The 20,355-nt window shown below is 37.9% G+C and overlaps 1 protein-coding gene across 7 annotated transcripts in view; it reads left to right on the plus strand.

Annotated features, from left to right (window-relative positions):
- GDAP1 (ganglioside induced differentiation associated protein 1) overlaps positions 1-20,355 on the plus strand; it is a 161,789-nt gene that overhangs the window by 36,021 nt on the left and 105,413 nt on the right. For 5 of the 7 annotated variants that reach the window (XM_055286559.2, XM_055286560.2, XM_055286552.2 and 2 more), the window contains 4 exons: positions 3,487-3,660; positions 5,247-5,341; positions 6,282-6,396; positions 7,327-10,221. In XM_055286559.2, coding sequence (XP_055142534.1) covers positions 3,504-3,660; positions 5,247-5,341; positions 6,282-6,396; positions 7,327-7,709 — 750 coding nt within the window. In that variant the 5' untranslated portion in view covers positions 3,487-3,503 and the 3' untranslated portion in view covers positions 7,710-10,221. Of the gene's footprint in view, positions 1-3,486; positions 3,661-5,246; positions 5,342-6,281; positions 6,397-7,326; positions 10,222-20,355 lie in introns of those variants that run through there. The other 2 variants (XM_055286556.2, XM_055286554.2) reach the window with 2 other exon arrangements.

The raw sequence follows: 20,355 nt of genomic DNA on the forward strand, positions 1-20,355 counted from the left end.
TATCTTTTGCCTCAGGTCATAACTTAATTGTTTAACATTATTTTGTGTGTGTGTGTGTGTGTATATATACTTTTTTTTTTTTTTTTTTGAGACAGAGTCTCGCTCTGTCGCCAGGCTGGAGTGCAGTGGCATGATCTCGGCTCCCTGCAACCTCCGCCTCCTGAGTTCAAGTGATTCCCCTGCTTCAGCCTCCCGAGTGGCTGGGACTATAGGCACGCACCACCACGCCTGGCTAATTTTTTGTATTTTAGTAGAGATGGGGTTTCACCATGTTGGCCAGGATGGTCTCTTGATCTCCTGACCTCGTGATCTGCCTGCCTTGGCCTCCCAAAGTGCTGGGATTACAGGCATAAGCCACCGTGCCCAGCCCATTATTGTATTTTTTTAAATAGCCTAGTGTGTGACTAGTTGAAGGGTACAATATTGTTCAGCTGTGTTATGCATATTATATACTGATGCAATCACTATACAGTCTAAGTAAAATAAATAGCAAAGGGCTAGAGTGAGGAATGAAATCTAATCTGTTTCCATTGAGCTAGTAAGGGAGACTTGAAAGTTGTACAAGTAGACCTAGGGGAGTCTTTCTTGAAAACAAGGCATAATAATGCCTCCTTTATCTGCCTTTACTAGGAAAGATGGGTAACCAGAGTAGTGAATTTTGTAAAATAATGAAAACTTATGCCTTTAAGCCCCTAATTTCTTTTTAGTTTTTACTCTTGGGAAAACCAAATGTAATTTTAAAAAATGGCTCAGAGCCATTGTTATTTTACTCAGCATTACAGAGACTTGAGAATGTAGCGGCCCATTTGTCTCCATTACATGGCTGCAGAATGCTTTTATTGTTTCTTTCTGATTTTATTTTTTGCTTCTTTTGGTTTCCTCTGCTGTTTATCAAATCTTTCTGCTTTATGTCTATCCGCTGGTTTATAATTTGCTGCCTAAATTTATGTGTAATATAAAACTTGTCCCCTACTCAGTTCTTCCAGCAAGTCGGATCTTGTGCCAACTTATTTGTTCTTCCAGCTTAATACCAAGCCTCATTTCCACTATTGCAATCCCACTCCCCAATGCTGGGACCTCCTCTCATTGCCTGCTTCTTAAAACTCCCTAATTCTCTGTCCTGCCCCAGTATGCCTTATGTTGCTTTCCCACTCCTGATTGAGGTACATTACTGAGAAAAAAATTCTTGCTTTTAGTATTTTGATAAAGGTGCTCTATGGAAGAACTGGAAAATAAAATAGGATGGGATTGAGAGGGCGGATCTCCTCTATAATTCAAAGGAAATTCCCAGTTGTCCTTTGAAAAACTCTTTTATCAGAAGCAGCAGATACTGTTGTGCTTCAGTGTGAGGAGGATGGCAGTGCAGTGCCCCTGTGATACTGGAGAGGGCATGCCTGACGCGCACAAAGAAAGAGAGTGGGGCGATAACTTGGGTTCAGTGGGTATCTCATGCTCTGACAGAGTGCTTCAGGAAATGGTTAGATAGTAACGGCACACTGAGTAGAAGAAAATTATTTTCATGGATTTAAACATTTGTCCTCCTTGAAGAATTTGGGCTTGGCCTGATGGATCCTCCCCAGAAAGCAATTAGACATTGTTTTTCCTGCTTCATTCACTTTCCTAGGAAGATAAGAAATGGTATGCTCTTCTGGAGAGAAGCCCCAGGGCCCAGCACCAGAAAGCAGCCAGAGCCACTAGCCATTACTTTGACCTTTTGGGAAGCATTTGAAAATGTACTATTTGTGGTTATTAGCCTAAGGTTCTTGGACCCCTAAAGCATTAGTTCTTAAACTTTTTGGTCTCTACACCCCTTTGTCTTTGAGGATACCAGAGAGCATTTGTTTATGTGGATCATAGCTATCAATATTTACCATTTAGAAAGCAAAACTGAGAAAACTTAAAATATTAGCCTAGTTAAGCACAATCCCACTAGCTGTCAGAGTGATAGAGTCATGTTTCCTGTAGCCTCTGGAAACTTCTACTGTACACTTCAGAGAGAATAAGAGTGAAAAAGTAATTAACATCTTAGTATTTCTATAAAAATATCTTTGTGGATCCCCCAAACGTGTTTTAGGAAAACCCAGGGATCCTCAGACCATAGTGTGAGAACTGTTGCCCTTAGGGGTTTATGAATAGAATTCAGGAGATTTGAGATCTTGGATGGGGAATAACTGTGTCTCTATTTAAAGGAATTATTTCCTTCCATTAGCAATGTAGGCACAATCCATGGCAATATCAGGAGTGCTTCTGGCTTTGATAACCAATAGAACTCACAGATATGTTCATGGTTAAGTTATTGCAGATATCTTAATACTTTGAAATTGTGATAGTTATTAGACCTGACATTTTTTAGGGACAGTTTGAGAGCCAGAGTAGGAAGAGATTCTGAAGGGACATAGCCGTGACCTTTGGGTTGCATCCTTCACTTTTATTCTTTTTGGATAGTCTATGAAATGAAAATCCTTTGAAAATGTTATGATGGTATAATCAAAGAGAACATTACATTACGAATCAGATGACTTTAGTTCTAGCTCTGCCTCTAATTGGCTGTGGGATCTTGGGAGAAATTTTCAGCCCTTGTATCTGAGTGTACGTGTTAACTACTGCAGCACTTCTCCAGCTCAAGTAATCTATATAATAATTGGAAATTTTGGAATGTATTCATTATAGTTTATTAAACACCTACTACATGTCAAACATTATACTAGGCACTGGGGATTTAACAGAGAGCAGTACATGTTCCCTGCCCTCAAGGACTCGACAGTCTGGATTTTAACTAGCAAATAAGGATGTATGTAGAACGCTCTTTCCAGAGATAATTGTTAGAAATTCCTTGGGAAAGTGCACCTATGATATTTGAGCAAAGGCCTTTCCTGTTCCATATAGATTGTCATTCACATTCACATGTGTCAGTAGGGTCACTCCTGATGTTGGTTGGCACCTAGAAAAGAGTAGCCCCTGATTATCTTCCCATAATGAGTCCTCATTCAATTAACCAAACTTTATTGAGGGCCTAAAGTGTGTGGAGAACTGTGCTAGACTCTGGATTGCAGGTTCCTTTCCCTGAAGACAGTCATGGGGAAAAAAGATGCAATGAATTACAGTGTGATAAAGGCTGTAACAGAGTGTGTGTAATGTGTTATGGATGTATAGAAGAAGGCACATGTGAGCCAGTCAGATGTTGGCAGTTTAGGAGGTTAGGGAATGCTTCATGGAATAAATGGCATAAATAACTGGGCCTTGAGGGCTGAGTGCAGTTTGCAAGGTGAAGAAATGAAAGAATACCAGTGTGATTATGGTTTGGGATCTTGTCTGGTGCATCAGGCCATTTCAAACTTTGAATGTCTGAGGTGAGGAGATGGTATTTTTCGAATATACAGATATGCTGAAAATGTTAATGATGAGTGGATAGTGTTTTTGTTTTGCTTTTGAGTGTAACAACTGATTTGTAACTTTTTCTTCAATATTTTTGCGTGTGTATTTCAGAAAGAACACCCAGGTTAATGCCTGATAAAGAAAGCATGTATTACCCACGGGTACAACATTACCGAGAGCTGCTTGACTCCTTGCCAATGGATGCCTATACACATGGCTGCATTTTACATCCTGAGTTAACTGTGGACTCCATGATCCCGGCTTATGCAACTACAAGGATTCGTAGTATGTAAACATTTTAAAGACCTGGAATTCTGTCTGACACTTTCTTTTAATTCATTTTGAGACCTAGCATGTCTCATGGTCACTAAAAGAAGATTGGGAATAGGGTTGTTGAGTTTGCTTCATGGATGTACATGTTATGGATTGATCCATGAACCAGTCGGATTAATCTGTGCTTCACTTGCTCAATTGGACATTTATTGTCTATAGGACCTGATTTATCAGCTCTTGGCTTTGAGGGCCAAGCTTGCGTAAAACTCAGAAGAGTGGATTATGGAAGAGTAAAGAATATAACATGTTCTCATGAACAGATGGACTAGGAATCTGAAAAGCTGGGATCTGCCTAGGATTATGGGCAGTTGAGTTCATGTTACTGGTCCTTAATTGTTTCGTTATTTGAGGAAACTGGACTAGAGGGTGTCTAACTATTACTCTGTCTCTATGCTCAGTGATAGGAGATTTATTGGGATTGAGTTGTGACATCCAGCTTTCTGCCTTCCTCCTGTCATGAGAATAGTCAGTGCATGATCTGTGGAGCAGGAGGTGTGCTTTATAGCACAGATAATTGGGGATAAGAAGGGAAAGGATGATGGCAGTGGTCTCACTTTGGGAATGTTGATCAGAAACACTCAAACTGAGATCTTCTAAATCCAGAAACCATTTTTTCCCCATTATATGATACTCATCTTTATTATTATTATTATTCTTTTTTTCCTTTTTGATACCCTTCCTTTTCCTCTCCTCTTCTCTCCCCTCCCTTTTCACCACTTCCCTTTTCTCCCTTCTCTTCCTTTTTCTTCTCCACTGCCTTCTCTTCCTGCTTCTCTTTTCTCTGATTCCTCCTCCTCTTCATAAATACCCTTTATAGGATTTGAAACAAGAGTTTTGACTATAATTCTATGACCTATAGTTAATATTTTTTAAAAATAAGGCTTTTTCCTCCCTTCATATAGGAGTTCATTATAGAAAGCTTGAAAGGTAGAGGAAGGCGGAGCAGCAAGCCTGCGCTGAGCACTGTAAAGTGCTGGGCCTTGCTCTAAGTGCTTCCCATGAAGCTTCTCATTTAGTCTTCACCCTGCATGGCAGATACTCTTTTCTTTTCTTTTCTTTTTTTTTTTTTTTGGATGGAGTCTCGCTCTGTTTCCATGCTGGAGTGCAGTGGCATCATCTCGGCTCACTGCAACCTCCGCTTCCTGAGTTCAAGTGATTCTCCTGCCTCAGCCTCCCGAGTAGCTGGGATGACAGGCACGTGCCACCACGCCCGGCCAATTTTTGTATTTTTAGTAGAGATGGGGTTTCACCATGTTGGCCAAGATGGTCTCGATCTCTTGACCTCCTGATCCTCCCGCCTTGGCCTCCCAAAGTGCTGGGATTACAGGCATGAGCCACCGTGCCCAGCCGGCAGATACTCTTATGGTTCCATTTGAAGGGTGAGGAAACTGAGGCATAGACAGGGTAAGCCCAAGGCAGAGAAGCAGGGCATGAGCCCCAGAGCTCATGCTCTTGTCATTGAGTTTCTCTGCTTCTCCTTGTTTCTGGTGTAGAAGGGAGAAAATAATTTTCTGTTTCCAAAATGTTTTTATTATCAGGCCAAATTGGAAACACAGAGTCTGAGCTGAAGAAACTTGCTGAAGAAAACCCAGATTTACAAGAAGCATACATTGCAAAACAGAAACGACTTAAAGTAAGCCGATCAGCTGTCCTCAGTTGGCATACACTGCACGGAGTAAATGTTCTACTTTTTGTAAAGTACCACTATTTCTAGATTATCTTCTTTTAAATATTGCAATTCACCAGTACACATGTTACCTTTGGCTTATGTTCTCCTTTTAGAAAGAATTTTTTATTAGACTTGATATTCAAACTTGATGACAAGTGCTTAACAAGCAGATATTGCGCATGCTGGTTGCCAAAAAAGTTATGAAATGCAAAGGAAGTTCATAACATATTCTAGAATCTGTCATTTCAGGTATTCCACCACTGGAAGTCCTCACTAGACCTACATCCCTCCATGTGTCGCACTAACTTGCTTTGCCCCCTGAGGAGTGTGCTTTATGGTCAGCCTTTCTCCTTCTGTTGATTCCTTCCCCGGGCCCAGCAACTATTGCAAGCTTCTCTCATATTAAACGTGTAGAAAACAGCAGCATTCCCACCCTCCCCAACTTCCCACCTTCCTTTATCCTATCTTAGCTAAATGAGCTCCTCAGAAGAAACACCTGCACTCACAATCACTTGACTGACTCTCCACTCGTTGTTTAACTCCTTCATTCGGGCTTCTTTCTCATCCCTGACCCTTCAGCTACTCTTTCAATTACGGCTGCTGGAATTGTTTTCCTGAGTTGGGCTTGGCAGACGGCTCTTCGTGTCCCTCCCATTCTTTGTCTTCTCTGGTCCTCTGGCCTCATAGGAGCTGCCAGTGAGTGGTGGGTCTGCTCCTGGGTCATTTTCACAGCTGGGATATTTCCCTTCAACTTAGCTCTCTTTTTTTTTTTTTGCTGAGTTTTTCTATTCTCGTTGTCTAAAATAGGCTGAACTCTGTAAGAGTTTGTATCTGCTTTACCTAGATTTATTTTATTTAAAGGTGCAAATAATCTGTTTGGTTTCTTTTTTTGGTGGTTAATTAGTCAAAGCTGCTTGATCATGACAATGTCAAGTATTTGAAGAAAATTCTTGATGAGTTGGAGAAAGTCTTGGATCAGGTTGAAACTGAATTGCAAAGAAGAAATGAAGAAACCCCAGGTACGTTCTCATTTATATTCTTTTTCTCTTTTCAACATCGGTATTATTCATGGGAACATTCTTAGGTCTCACCAAAAACGTTCTGTAATCTGCTTTTCATTGTTGTTATTCACGGGCAGTTTTAATTATGATAGCAATAATGATATTGCACCCAGAAAAACCCAGGTGTCTAATTGTAACTCAATCTGCATCTACATGAAGGATTTTTCTGCATAATTTAAATTATGCTTGGGAGATTTTTACCTGTTTTACGAATTTGTAATTATAGTAGTTAGTTTGCTTGAATAACTTGAGTAATTGCTTCAATGTTCCCTCTAGTTTTTTCCTTAGGCAGGGAAACAGCCTCCAATCTAAAGTGTAATAAGGACCAGCACGTGGGCATCTGTAGACTGGCTGGTAAGCAGGCCAGTGAACTGGCTTCAGGGTTAAGCCATAGGTGTATACACATGGGCCATTTATGCTACTCCGACTAGAGTTGAAGACTATGTTACCTGTCACAAAAGCTCTACTGCTTTAAATGACTAAGAGCAGTAGCCACTGAGTGATGATGTTTCAGACTCAGCTTTATGGATTTTTCTAAAGCAGAACTGCTTTTATAAACCAGAAGGAAGTATCTTTTGACTAGCTTGGAGGCTCCCAACCCCTTAGTGTCCTTTACAAAGTGATAAGCTCAAGTGGCTGCAATCTTACATAGGGAACTGGATGGCTGACAGATGTCAAGCAAGTCTCCTTTGGCCTAGGATACATTTGCATGGACTTTTTTTTTAAAGCATGAAATTATTCTCTGAGTGTGGCTGTCAAGAAAATATATAATGGCCTTCATCTTTTGCTGTACTCACACTCACCCTTAAGGCTGAGACCACTGATACCAGCTGGAGTCTATCTGTAGAGTGCTTGCCTCTAATTCTCTATGTCCCTTTCTCTAATTAGAAGAGGGCCAGCAACCTTGGCTCTGCGGTGAATCCTTCACCCTGGCAGACGTCTCACTCGCTGTCACATTGCATCGACTGAAGTTCCTGGGGTTTGCAAGGAGAAACTGGGGAAACGGAAAGCGACCAAACTTGGAAACCTATTATGAGCGTGTCTTGAAGAGAAAAACATTTAACAAGGTTTTAGGACATGTCAACAATATATTAATCTCTGCAGTGCTGCCAACAGCATTCCGGGTGGCCAAGAAAAGGGCCCCAAAAGTTCTTGGCACGACCCTTGTGGTTGGTTTGCTTGCAGGAGTGGGATATTTTGCTTTTATGCTTTTCAGAAAGAGGCTTGGCAGCATGATATTACCATTTAGACCCAGACCAAATTATTTCTAGGTTTGTTGGGATCTTGTCGTGGCAGCTCATCCAAGCATTTAGCTAGACCTTGTGATTGCCCATGGCTCTCTGAGTCTGTCTTATTGAGTAGTTAGCAGTATTTTTTCCTAAAATTCAGAAGTCATCTTTGTTACACAACACAGGGGTTCAGGTAGCAATAGGACACAAAATTGCTTTATTCTACAGCTGCCAGCTCCAGGCAGAAATAGGAAGGCAAAGAGATAAGAGAAGGAAAAATGAGAGAGTGAAGTCTGTACAGGGTAGAGCAATAGAAAGTAAGCTTCGGGTGCCTCCAACATTCATGGCTGCCTGTCTCATTGGTAAACCTCACATTTAGTTACTTGTGGCTACTGCCCACACATACACTCCTGTAATTGAGAACTCTTAGGAGAGGACTAGGGAATCACTGGGGATAGTGGGCTGGAGAGAACCCCAGGCTTTATATGTATAGCTTCTCATTTGACCTCAGTGTTAATTTTAAATGCTTATGAATCACACACATTGCTTTAGTAAGATTAAGTGCTTATATACTAGAAATTTGATGCTCATTGGAACACATCTGCCTAGCATTTCTGTAGAAGTCTTAAGTGATATTAAGATGATTCCTTACCATTTCAGATGGTCTGCAATTTGAATTGCCAAGTGGTAATGGTTCCTTACTGTTTTAGATGGTGCCTGTAAGATACCATTCCTCTGGATGGTCATGTCCAGTCAGTGGGAGGTAGAAAGGATGGCATCTATAGCCCTCTTCATACACGTAAGTGGCATTTAGGTGAATTTCCCAGCTAATCACTAGCATGTCTGGGTATTGGCTGGGTAGTGGGTATTTTGATGATCTGGGAGCACCAAATATGTTCATTCTTCATTTGGGGAGGCTGGTCTGTTAACACAAAAATGGTTGTCCAGATCTTTCATCTGTTTATGATCATCAACAAAGACTTATTAGAAAGCTCTAGTCTTAGCACTTGGCAGTTAATCTAGGGAAGATGAATTAAATGGATAGATAGCGATGCATACCTGTATTCACTCATGTATGTTTAAGGGATTTGGGGGGAATACCTCAGTTCATGTGGAAGGTACGGTCTCGGTGTGTCCCATGAATAACCTTGGAACTTCAATAAATGGTTTGTGCTCAGAAAAAGTCTTTCATGGTGGCAGGAAGGCAGTTTCCCTGGAGCTGGCCATGAAGGCCTTAGGAGCCATTTCTGGTGTCTGGTGGGTAGCAGGCATAGAGATGATGTGCCGAGGTCCCAGTGAACAACAATAGCCAAAGAATGTACTAACTTTATCATTAATAGGAAAGTCATACCTAGGAAACAATGACTTTTTGATGGCAAAATGATTTTTTAATTCTATTTTGATGCTGTAATTCCATTTCATGACCTAGTTGTATTAGAAAACCTTGATGAACTATATGTTCCTGATTTACAAAAAATTAATAAAACCTCCAGAGTAAACTCAGTCAAACAATAATTGAGTAGCAGCTTTTATAACATTTAAAATTTGCACATTAGTATGTCATCATATGGAGTGTCTGAATCTGTTGCTGGGACATACCAATCCATGTATTCATTAGAGCCATAGAACTTATTATTCATTAGTTCATAGTGTTTGAGTTCTTTATGTCACTCTGTTAGAAACAAGAACTGAGTCGTGAAGAAATAAGAATTGGATTTTTATAAAAACCTCTGAAGGATATTTCCCTATGAAAAGGTTGTTAAGAATAAAAATTAGAAGTCCATGGTTAACTTTTCTTTCAATTTATATTATTCCTGAATCACAGGGAATCTTTCTAGAATGTGTTTATACTTTCCTTGTACAGTTTCTTTGGAAATACGTTAAAGATAGTGGCAATTTCATGTATTTCATGGATACTTGAGTTTATGCTTTTAAGGTGTTTGTTTAGGGATACAATGACCACTAGATGTCGCTGTTCATCCAGTAGACTAAGATTGAGTGTTCTTTTTGTTCAGCAACTCTTCTAAAATGTTTCAAGCAAAGATAGTAATGACCTCAGTTTCTGAAATAAGGGCATCTTCATCAGATTATTCTTCTGTTTTAAAAAAGCTTGAGGCAAATGTGACTGATTTCCAATGCTTTGAAAGGGATTACAGTATCACACAATGTCAAGGTAGAGTTAAACACACTATTAGCTAAATAGGCACTTATATGTATTTTCTTTTTCATGATTATTGGTGACTGGTCAATGTACTCATCAATTTCTAAAATTTGTATAAATATCACAATTAGAAAAATGCCTGAGGTACTAAAGTTATGTTGGCTTTTTGTGTCTTAACACAAATAAATACTATTGTTATTGCAACAGATGCCTTTTGAATCCATTTTCCATAATTGCGGATAGTCGTAAATTGCTTGCTCAATTTTTAGTAATTATTGCTGTTGACACCAGCGTTGTAGATTTTTGGTGTTGTTTAATGCAATAGAGAGACCAAGCACTATTCTGTAAGATCAATAAAAGTAATTGGAAAATAAATATGAACCCTAAAACAAAGTACTCATTTTGTAATCTTTTTTGGAAAACAGATGTATTTTTTTCATTTAAAATCAAAGCATCATGTGGTAGTTAAAAGGGTAAAATAAGCAGAGGTTAGGTATTCAAGATACTTAGCTATAGGATGCCATATTTTCATTATAACAAAATTGCTGACTCTTGCTTCATTTAAATATGCACACTTAAGATGAATAGCGGCCTAAAGAATAATGCTGATCTCTCCAAAAAAAAAAAAAAAGAATAACATTGATGCTGCTCATTAATATAGCTCTCTTGCAGCCAGCCATCTACCATGGGAGAGCATGAAAATGATGAACACTGAGTACTTATCTTTGCAAAATAGTTTTCTTACATGTTTACTGGGTTTCAAGTATTACTCATATTTATGTATATTTTTGACATAGCTAATTCTCTTTTATTGAGTGTGGATTATGAATATTCAAATTACCTTCTACATTTCTAGCTTGGTAAGCTTAGCCATTCTAATCAAGTAGAAATTGAGTACTTTCATTTTGCACTGAACAAAGCAAATTAAATCCAAGTCTAATTGGCATTGTTTTCCTTGAATTTACAAACAAGAACAAAGGGCAACAATACTGAATAGTTATGGAAAGTCACCTGAATATCTAACTTCGTAGTCTGCTCAGAAAAAAAAAAACAGTGTGGTAAAGACATGAAGGTCAAATTAATGCAATAAATAAATCAGTATTCAGATATAACCATCATATTGTTTATGCCAACTATTGGCCCATTTACTTGATCTCTGCTTACCCATATCAGAACGTCTTGATTTTGTAATACTGCAGAACAGTTGTTTTACTAGGTAGGGTAGTAGATTCCAAGCGAAGTGCGGAAGTGTAATTTCTAGTGTGAGGATAGTAGTTTTAATTATGTATTACATTATGAAAATGAAGAGAAGGAGTGGAAGAACTCAGTTTATGGATTAGACAGTGGATGGATGACAGCAGTATCCTTTATTGATTGCACCTAAGTTGGGGCCTAACTGTGTTAGGAGAGGGGAGAGATTGGCATTGGTGAGAAGGCAGTGGGGTAGAGCAGCTCTGTGGCACTTGAGACAAAACATGCTTGCGGTGGGCCTTGATATACTCTTTGATTCAAGTAGGGTGGTGTATCTATTTCATTCACATTACCTTGTCATAAAATTCCTTTGGGAAAGTTAAGTTTTTGTCTTCAGTCTTTTACTTTATTACTTATGCATTGATTCCTTAATTACAAAGTGCTGTCATTGAAATCCCTTAGTAGGAGAGCCAATAGTATAGCTTAGTGAAACATAATGAAAGGGTCAAGTTTCCATGCCAAAAACAATATTCATATCCATATATGTAAATTAATTTTTAACAAAGTAAAATTTCAGGTGTATGGCCAGCATGTATAAGTATAGCTTTTGGTATCTTCAGATTAAACTACCTTTTGAATTTAAGAATCTGATACTCAACAAAATTACTTGTAAACATTGCCAAATACATGTCATAAAAATATAATGAAGACAGGTTTTCAGAGAGCCTACACTAAGTTCAGTGCTCAAAAGAAAATGAAGGTTTGCATTACGAAAATGATATGAACTAAAAATGATTAGCACTGAAAGCAGAAGTGGTTACATTGTAAAAATTCTTATTGCTCTGCTCATTCCCTTGCAACATGATGTTACAGACTTTCCCATCAAGAAATAGCATCTGCAGAGCAAGACTACACGAGGCCTATCAGAGAGCAATTTACTAGAGATATTGGACATCAAGCAGTGATGAAAATCACTGGATATTCCTTTCAGGTAGAGGAGGGCCTCATTAACACCTTGTTAATCCCCTAGTCAGGAGTAAGGACCATGGCCTGGAATAAGGCTTACCAGCATTTTTCAATCTTGGCCCTATTGATATTATAAACCAGATAATTCTTTGTTGTGTGGAGCTATCCTGTGTGTTGTAGGATGTTTACCAGCTTCCTTGGCCTCTACCTCTTAAATGCCTGTAGTGCTCCGCACCCCAATTGTGACAAATCAAAATGTCTTCAGGTATTGCCAAATGTCACTGGGGAAGAAAAATCATCTCCAGTTGAAGACCACTGCTCTGCACCCATCCTAAAAAAGGCTGAAACCAAGTCATGACAAGATCTGCAAGGGAGACATATCCTGGAGGTTGATTTCTGCCAAGTCAGAGGTGCTTGGGAAACATCTTGGGCTTCTACGTGCCTTCCATAACAAAGCACAGGACAAAACGTACACAATTTAAAGGTGACTAGCCAGTAACTGCACTGCCTACTAGAACAAGAATCAACATGCTTCAGAGAGAAGATAACAGAATCCAGAGTCTCTATAAGGTATCACTAACAATGTCCAGGACACAGTAGAAAATTACCAGACAAGCAAAGTTACAGGACTATCATTGAAAAAAAGTAATAAACAGATATGACCTAAATGTTAGGTTTAGCAAATACTTTAAAGCAGCTAACAGACAATATATATTTATAGAATTAAAAGAAAATGTCTGATTGAATTGACAGAAAATCATGGGAGAGAAAATAAAACCATTAAAAGAAACCAAATGGAAATTTTAGAAAATTATGTAAGTGAAAAATTCATTGGATGGGCTTCACAGCAGGTGGGAGATGGCAAAAGGAAGATAAAGAAACACAGCCTCAGGAACATGTGGAAAATATCAACTGGTCTAATATATGTGTTACGGGAGTTGTAAAAAGAACAAAGAATGGGGCAGGAAATATGTGTGTGTGTGTGTCTGCATATATATATATTTAAATAATGCCATATTTTACCAAATTTGATGAAAAGACATTTACTTACTCGTCCAAGAAAATCACTGAACTCACTGAAAGATAAATACCAAGAAAGCCTCACATAGGCATATCATTGTCGGACCGCTGAAAACAAAAAAATCTTGAAAGCAGTTCGAGGGGAAAATAAAAGATATACACAGGAGAATGATGATAAGAATGTGTGCTGACTTACCAGAAATAGTGGAATGCAGACAACAATGAAAATGTCTTTAAAGTGCTGATGGGGTGGGAAGGGGTGGTGAGGGAATCCTGCCAATTCAAAATTTTATATCCAGAGAAAATGCCCCTTAAAAACTTGGGTTTTTAAGACACTTTATTTCATATAAATTGAAGCCAAGAGAAGTTGGATCCAGCAGGCCCCTGAAAAACCAAAAACTGCTAAAGGCCATTTTCAGGCTGATGGAGAATGATACAAAATGGAAACCAAATCCACAGAGAGGGGAAAGAAAAGTAGTGCAGGAATGGCAAATAATGGGTACATATAAAGACTTTTATTGCCTCATAATTTCCTTAAAAGGTTACTGTTTAGAACAAGAATAATAGCATTATTATGTAAAATGTAAATTTCTGGGCTCTATAATATATGTGGAAGTAAATATATGAAAAACACAAAGGTTGGAGGAAGTGGATGAATGGAATTACACTATTGTAAAGCTATGAGTTTAGTGATATGTAAAGAATGAAGTGTGAGGACAGATGTGCCAAATGAAAAGTATCAAGTGGGAAGTGTGAAGAAGGAAGTAGTGTCAAGGGTGAAGTAGTGCAATTTTGACACTAAATAAACTCTGATAAGAACACATTGTTAGCTCTGGAGGAACACTAAAATTTAAAAAATCCCTAAGAAACAAATAGAAATAAAATACCAATGAAAGAAGCAACAAAACAAACAGAAGGGACAAATGGAAAACATAGCAAGGTGGTAGACTTAAACACACCAAAGCAATAATTGCATGATATGTAAATGTAAATAGTATTAAATGTAAAATGTTCCAATTGAAGGTCAGAGATCAGATAAGAATGCAAGACACAAGTATGCACTATTTATGAGATGTACTTTAAGCATGTATAAACTGAACATAAAAGTATGGAAAGCGATATACCAGGTATATATCAAGAAAGATGGTATGGCTATATTAATTTCAGAAAAAGTGGAGTTTAAGACAGAGTTTTACAGGAGACAAAGAGGGACATTTATGAATCACAAAAGAATTTATTAGGAAGACATAATCATAAATACATATTCATCTAAGAGCTTCAAAATGTATGTGGCAAAATCTGACAGAACCAATGGAAAAAGTTAGTTGGAGATTTTATCACTATTCTCTCAGTAATGAATAGATAAAGTAGACGAAAATTCAGTTGGGATATAGAAGATCTGAGCACACTGTCAGCCAACTTGAGCTCATTCACATTTACTAGACATACTCAAAAACTGTGGAATAAACATTCTTTTCATGTGCATATGGAATGCTCATCAAAGTAGACATATTCTAGGCCATAAGACAAATCTCACTAAAGATTGAGATTTTTATGTTGCAGAGTATATTCTGTGGCCACTGTGGAATTAAGTGAAAAAACAACTAAAATATTTTAAACATTTTCAAATATTTGGAAATTAAATAGCACATTTGTAACCCATGGCTGAAAGAAGAAATCACAAGGGAATAAGAAAATATTTTGAGTTGAATAATAAAAATACACTTCAGAATTTGTGAGATACAGCAAAGGCAGTGCTTAGAGGGAAATTTATAGCTTTGTTAAAAATTTTTTATTTTTTTATTATTATACTTTAAGTTCTAGGGTACATGTGCACAACGTGCAGGTTTGTGACATATGTATACATGTGCCATGTTGGTGTGCTGCACCCATTAGCTCGTCATTTACATTAGATGTATTTCCTAATGCTATCCCTCTCCCCTCCCCCCACCCCATGACAAGCCCCGGTGTATGATGTTCCCCTTCCTGTGTCCAAGTGTTCTCATTGTTCAATTCCCACCTGTGAGTGAGAATATGTGGTGTTTGGTTTTTTGTCCTTGTGATAGTTTGCTGAGAATGATGGTTTCCAGCTTCATCCATGTCCCTCAAAGGATAGGAACTCTTCATTTTTTATGGCTGCATAGTATTCCATGATGTATATGTGCCACATTTTCTTAATCCAGTCTATCATTGATGGACATTTGGGTTGGTTCCAAGTCTTTGCTATTGTGAATAGTGCTGCAATAAACATACGTGTGCATGTGTCTTTATAGCAGCATGATTTATAATCCTTTGGGTATATACCCAGTAATGGGATGGCTGGATCAAATGGTATTTCTAGTTCTAGATCCTTGAGGAATCGCCACACTGTCTTCCACAATGGTTGAAGTAGTTTACAGTCCCACCAACAGTGTAAAAGTGTTCCTGTTTCTCCACAACCTCTCCAGCACCTGTTGTTTCCTGACTTTTTAATGATCGCCATTCTAACTGGTGTGAGATGGTATCTCATTGTGGTTTTGATTTGCATTTCTCTAATGGCCAGTGATGATGAGCATTTTTTCATGTATCTGTTGGCTGCATAAATGTCTTCTTTTGAGAAGTGTCTGTTCATATCCTTCGCCCACTTTTTGATGGGGTTTGATTTTTTCTTGTACATTTCTTTGAGTTCTTTGTAGATTCTGGATATTAGCTCTTTGTCAGATGAGTAGATTGCAAAATTTTTCTCCCATTCTGTAGGTTGTCTGTTCACTCTGATGGTAGTTTCTTTTGCTGTGCAGAAGCTCTTTAGTTTAATTAGATTCCATTTGTCAATTTTGGCTTTTGTTGTCATTGCTTTTGGTGTTTTAGTCATGAACTCCTTGCCCGTGCCTATGTCCCGAATGGTATTGCCTAGGTTTTCTTCTAGGGTTGTTATGGTTTTAGGTCTAACATTTAAGTCTTTAGTCCATCTTGAATTAATTTTTGTATAAGGTGTAAGGAAGGGATCCAGTTTCAGCTTTCTACATATGGCTAGCCAGTTTTTCCAGCACCATTTATTAAATAGGGAATTTTTTCCCCATTTCTTGTTTTTGTCAGGTTTGTCAAAGATCAGATGGTTGTAGATGTGTGGTATTATTTCTGAGGGCTCTGTTCTGTTCCATTGGTCTATATGTCTGTTTTGGTGCTAGTACCATGCTGTTTTGGTTACTGTAGCCTTGTAGTATAGTTTGAAGTCAGGTAGCATGGTGCCTCCAGCTTTGTTCTTTTGGCATAGGATTGACTTGGCAATGCTGGGCCTTTTTTGGTTTCGTATGAACTTTAAAGTAGTTTTTTCCAATTCTGTGAAGAAAGCCATTGGTAGCTTGATGGGGATGGCATTGAATCTATAAATTACCTTGGGCAGTATGGCCATTTTCATGATATTGATTCTTCCTATCCATGAACATGGAATGTTCTTCCATTTGTTTGTGTCCCCTTTTATTTTGTTGAGCAGTGGTTTGTAGTTCTCCTTGAAGAGGTCCTTCACATCCCTTGTAAATTGGATTCCTGGGTATTTTATTCTCTTTGAAGCAATCGTGAGTGGGAGTTCACTCATGATTTGGCTCTCTGTCTGTTATTCGTGTATAAGAATGCTTGTGATTTTTGCACATTGATTTTATATCCTGAGACTTTGCTGAAGTTGCTTATCAGCTTAAGGAGATTTTGGGCTGAGATGATGGGGTTTTCTAGATATACAATCATGTCGTCTGCAAACAGGGACAATTTGACTTCCTCTTTTCCTAATTGAATATCTTTGTTTCTTTCTCCTGCCTGATTGCCCTGGCCAGAACTTCCAGCACTATGTCGAATAGGAGTGGTGAGAGAGGGCATCCGTGTCTTGTGCCAGTTTTCAAAGGGAATGCTTCCAGTTTTTGTCCATTCAGTATGATATTGGCTGTGGGTTTGTCATAAATGGCTCTTATTATTTTGAGATACGTCCCATCAATACCTAATTTATTGAGAGTTTTTAGCCTGAAGCGTTGTTGAATTTTGTCAAAGGCCTTTTCTGCATCTACTGAGATAACCATGTGGTTTTTGTCTTTGTTTCTGTTTGTATACTGGATTGTGTTTATTGATTTGCGTATGTTGAACCAGCCTCGCATCCCAGGGATGAAGCCCACTTGATCATGGTGGATAAGCTTTTTGATGTGCTGCTGAATTCGGTTTGCCAGTATTGTATTGAGGATTTTTGCATTGATGTTTATCAGGGATATTGGTCTAACATTCTCTTTTTTTGTTGTGTCTCTGCCAGGCTTTGGTATCAGGATGATGCTGGCCTCATAAAATTAGTTAGAGAGGTTTCCCTCTTTTTCTATTGATTGGAATAGTTTCAGAAGGAATGGTACCAGCTCTTCCTCGTACCTCTGGTAGAATGAGAAATTTATAGCTTTAAATGCCTGTTTTGGAAGAGAAAGAAAGTTTAAAATTTTTCATGTAAGTTTCCACTTAAAGAGCTACAGAAAGAGGAGCAAATTAAACCCAAAACAAGTTTCAACCCAAAATAAGTAGAAGGAAAAAAAAATCAATGCAGAAACCTATGATACAGAAACAAAAATTAACAAAGCTCAAAATTCATTCTTGGAAAGATTAATAAAATTGATAAACCCCAAAAGGAAAAATCAAGAAATACATAGAGATATATAAATTACCAGTATCACCTAATACAAATAGAAGGGATGCCACTACATATCCCGCAGAGTTTAATAAGAAAATTAAAAATATTAGGAACAAATGTTGCTAACTTAGCAACTAGATGAAACTGACAAATTTCTTGAAAAATACAACTTCTCAAAAGTGACCTGATAAGAAATGGGAATTTGGAATAGCCATATATCCACTAAACAAATTGAATTTGTAATAAAAAATAACCATTCTACAAAGAAGACTCAAGGCCCAAATGGTTTTATTAGTAAATTCTATCATGTATGAAGTGAGAAATAATGCCAACTGTACATAAGCTTTTTTAGAACATAGATAAGGGAGTGCTTAACAAAATTATCTTATGAGACCAGTATAACCCTGATACCAATATCTGACTTAAATAAGAAAAAAATTGGGCCAGGTGTGGTGGCTCATGCCTGTAATCCCAGAACTTTGGGAGGTCAGTTAGGTGGATCACTTGAGGTTAGGAGTTGGAGACCAGCCTGGCCAACATGGTGAAACTCTGTCTGTACTAAAAATACAAAAATTATCCAGGCATGGTGGTGTGCACCTATAATCCGAGCTACTTGGGAAGCTGAGGCAAGAGAATCTCTTGAACCCGGGAAGCAGAGGTTGCAGTGAGCCGAGATCGCGCCACTGCACTCCAGCCTGGGCCACGGAGCGAGACTCTGTCTCAAAAAAAAAAAAAAAAAAAAAGAGATCAACTATTCCTCATGACTGTAGATTCAAAACTCCTCAATAAAGTATTGGCAAATGAAATTCATTAATATATTTTAAAAGTATACGTCATACATTATAGCCAGTAGAGTTCATATAATGGTTGCAAACTTGGCTTAATGTTTGAAAATTACACAGTGTTATTAACCACATTAACCAAATAAAAATGAAACATCATATAACCATCTCAGTAAATGCAGAAAAAGATTTGATAAAATTGAGCACATATTCAAGGTAAAGACATTCAGGATACTAGAAATAGAAGGAAACTTCCTCACCCTGATAAAGACATCCATGAAAAATCCAAAGTTAATATCATGCTTAATGGTGAAAGACTGAAGTTTTTCCTTTTTATAGATCAGGAATAAGGCAAAGGTATTTACTGTCATCACTTCTACTTGTTATCCCATGGAGTAATAGCCAGTGCAATAAGGCAACTAAAAGAAATAAAAGGTATAAAATTTTAAAGGAATAAGAAAAATTGTTTCTGTTTGTAATTGATATGATTATTCCTAAGGAATCTTCTAAAAAACACTTAGAAATATTAAATGAAGTTAGCGAGTTCTCAGAATGCAAGATCACCATATAAAACTCAATTATTTTATTTGCACTAACAACATACAATTGAAGAATGAAGTAAAAAATTCCTTTTATAGTACACCAAAAAAGGTAAAACACTAAACACTTAGAATTTAACAGAAGTATAGTACAGCCACATTGAAATCTTCAAATAATTGATAAATTAAAGAAGACTGAAATAAATAGATATACCATATGCGTGGTTTGGAAAATTTAATATTGTTAAGAAGTCCATTCTCCGCAAATGTATCTGTAGATTGAATGAAGTGCTAATCACCATTACAGCAGTCCCATCTTCTTTTAAAAATAAATTGGCAACTTTAATCTAAAATTTATGTGAAAATGCGAAGGACATATTAATAGATAGCTAAAACTATTTTGAGACACACTGGAGTTACAGGGACTTTTTTTTGAGACAGAGTCTCGCTGTGTTGCCCAGGCTGGAGTGCAGTGGCGTGATCTCGGCTCACTGCAAGCTCTGCCTCCCAGGTTCACGCCATTCTCCTGCCTCAGCCTCCTGAGTAGCTGGGACTACGGGCACCCGCCACCAAGCCCAGCTAATTTTTTGTATTTTTTAGTAGAGACAGGATTTCACTGTGTTAGCTAGGGTGGTCTCGATTTCCTGACCTTGTGATCTGCCCACCTCGGCCTCCCAAAGTGCTGGGATTACAGGCGTGAGCCACCGCACCCAGCCAGAGGGACTTTCATTATCTTACTTTAAGACTTACAATAGGCTGGCTCTGAGTGCAGTGGTGTTTACAACTAATTGATCACAACCAGTTACAGATTTTTTTATTTGTTTGTTTCTTCTCCACTTCCACTGCTTCACTTGACTAACTTTTAAAAAAAAGGAAGACAAGAAATCTATAGCATTCAACTTAGTATGGTATTGGCAGAAAGGTTGACATACAGATCACTGGCACAGAATAGAGAATCCAGAATAGACCTTCCATACATGGTCAGCTTTTTTTCTTTTTAAAGCATGGGGGTCAATACACAAAGTATTCACCATAAAAAATGATAAATTAGATGTTATCAAAGTTATAACTGCCTGTTTTCTAAAAGACACCATTAAGAAAATGAAAAGCCAAACCACATCGATGAAAATATTCACAATATACGTACCTAACAAAGGATGTATAGTCAAAATATATAAAGTGTACCTCCAATTCAATAATAACACAACAAACAACTCAATAAAAATGGGCAAAAGCTTGAATAGATGCTTCACAAAGAGGATATGTGAATGGTCAGTAAGCATACACAAAGATGTTCAACATTGTTATTCATCAAGTCTCATGTAACAACTGGATTCAGTTGGAAATCAAATATGCCAATCATTATACTAACATAGAAACTATTAATATACAGTCT

Source organism: Symphalangus syndactylus, chromosome 7 (genome assembly GCF_028878055.3).
Source record: "Symphalangus syndactylus isolate Jambi chromosome 7, NHGRI_mSymSyn1-v2.1_pri, whole genome shotgun sequence".
NCBI classification, from domain to species: domain Eukaryota; kingdom Metazoa; phylum Chordata; class Mammalia; order Primates; family Hylobatidae; genus Symphalangus; species Symphalangus syndactylus.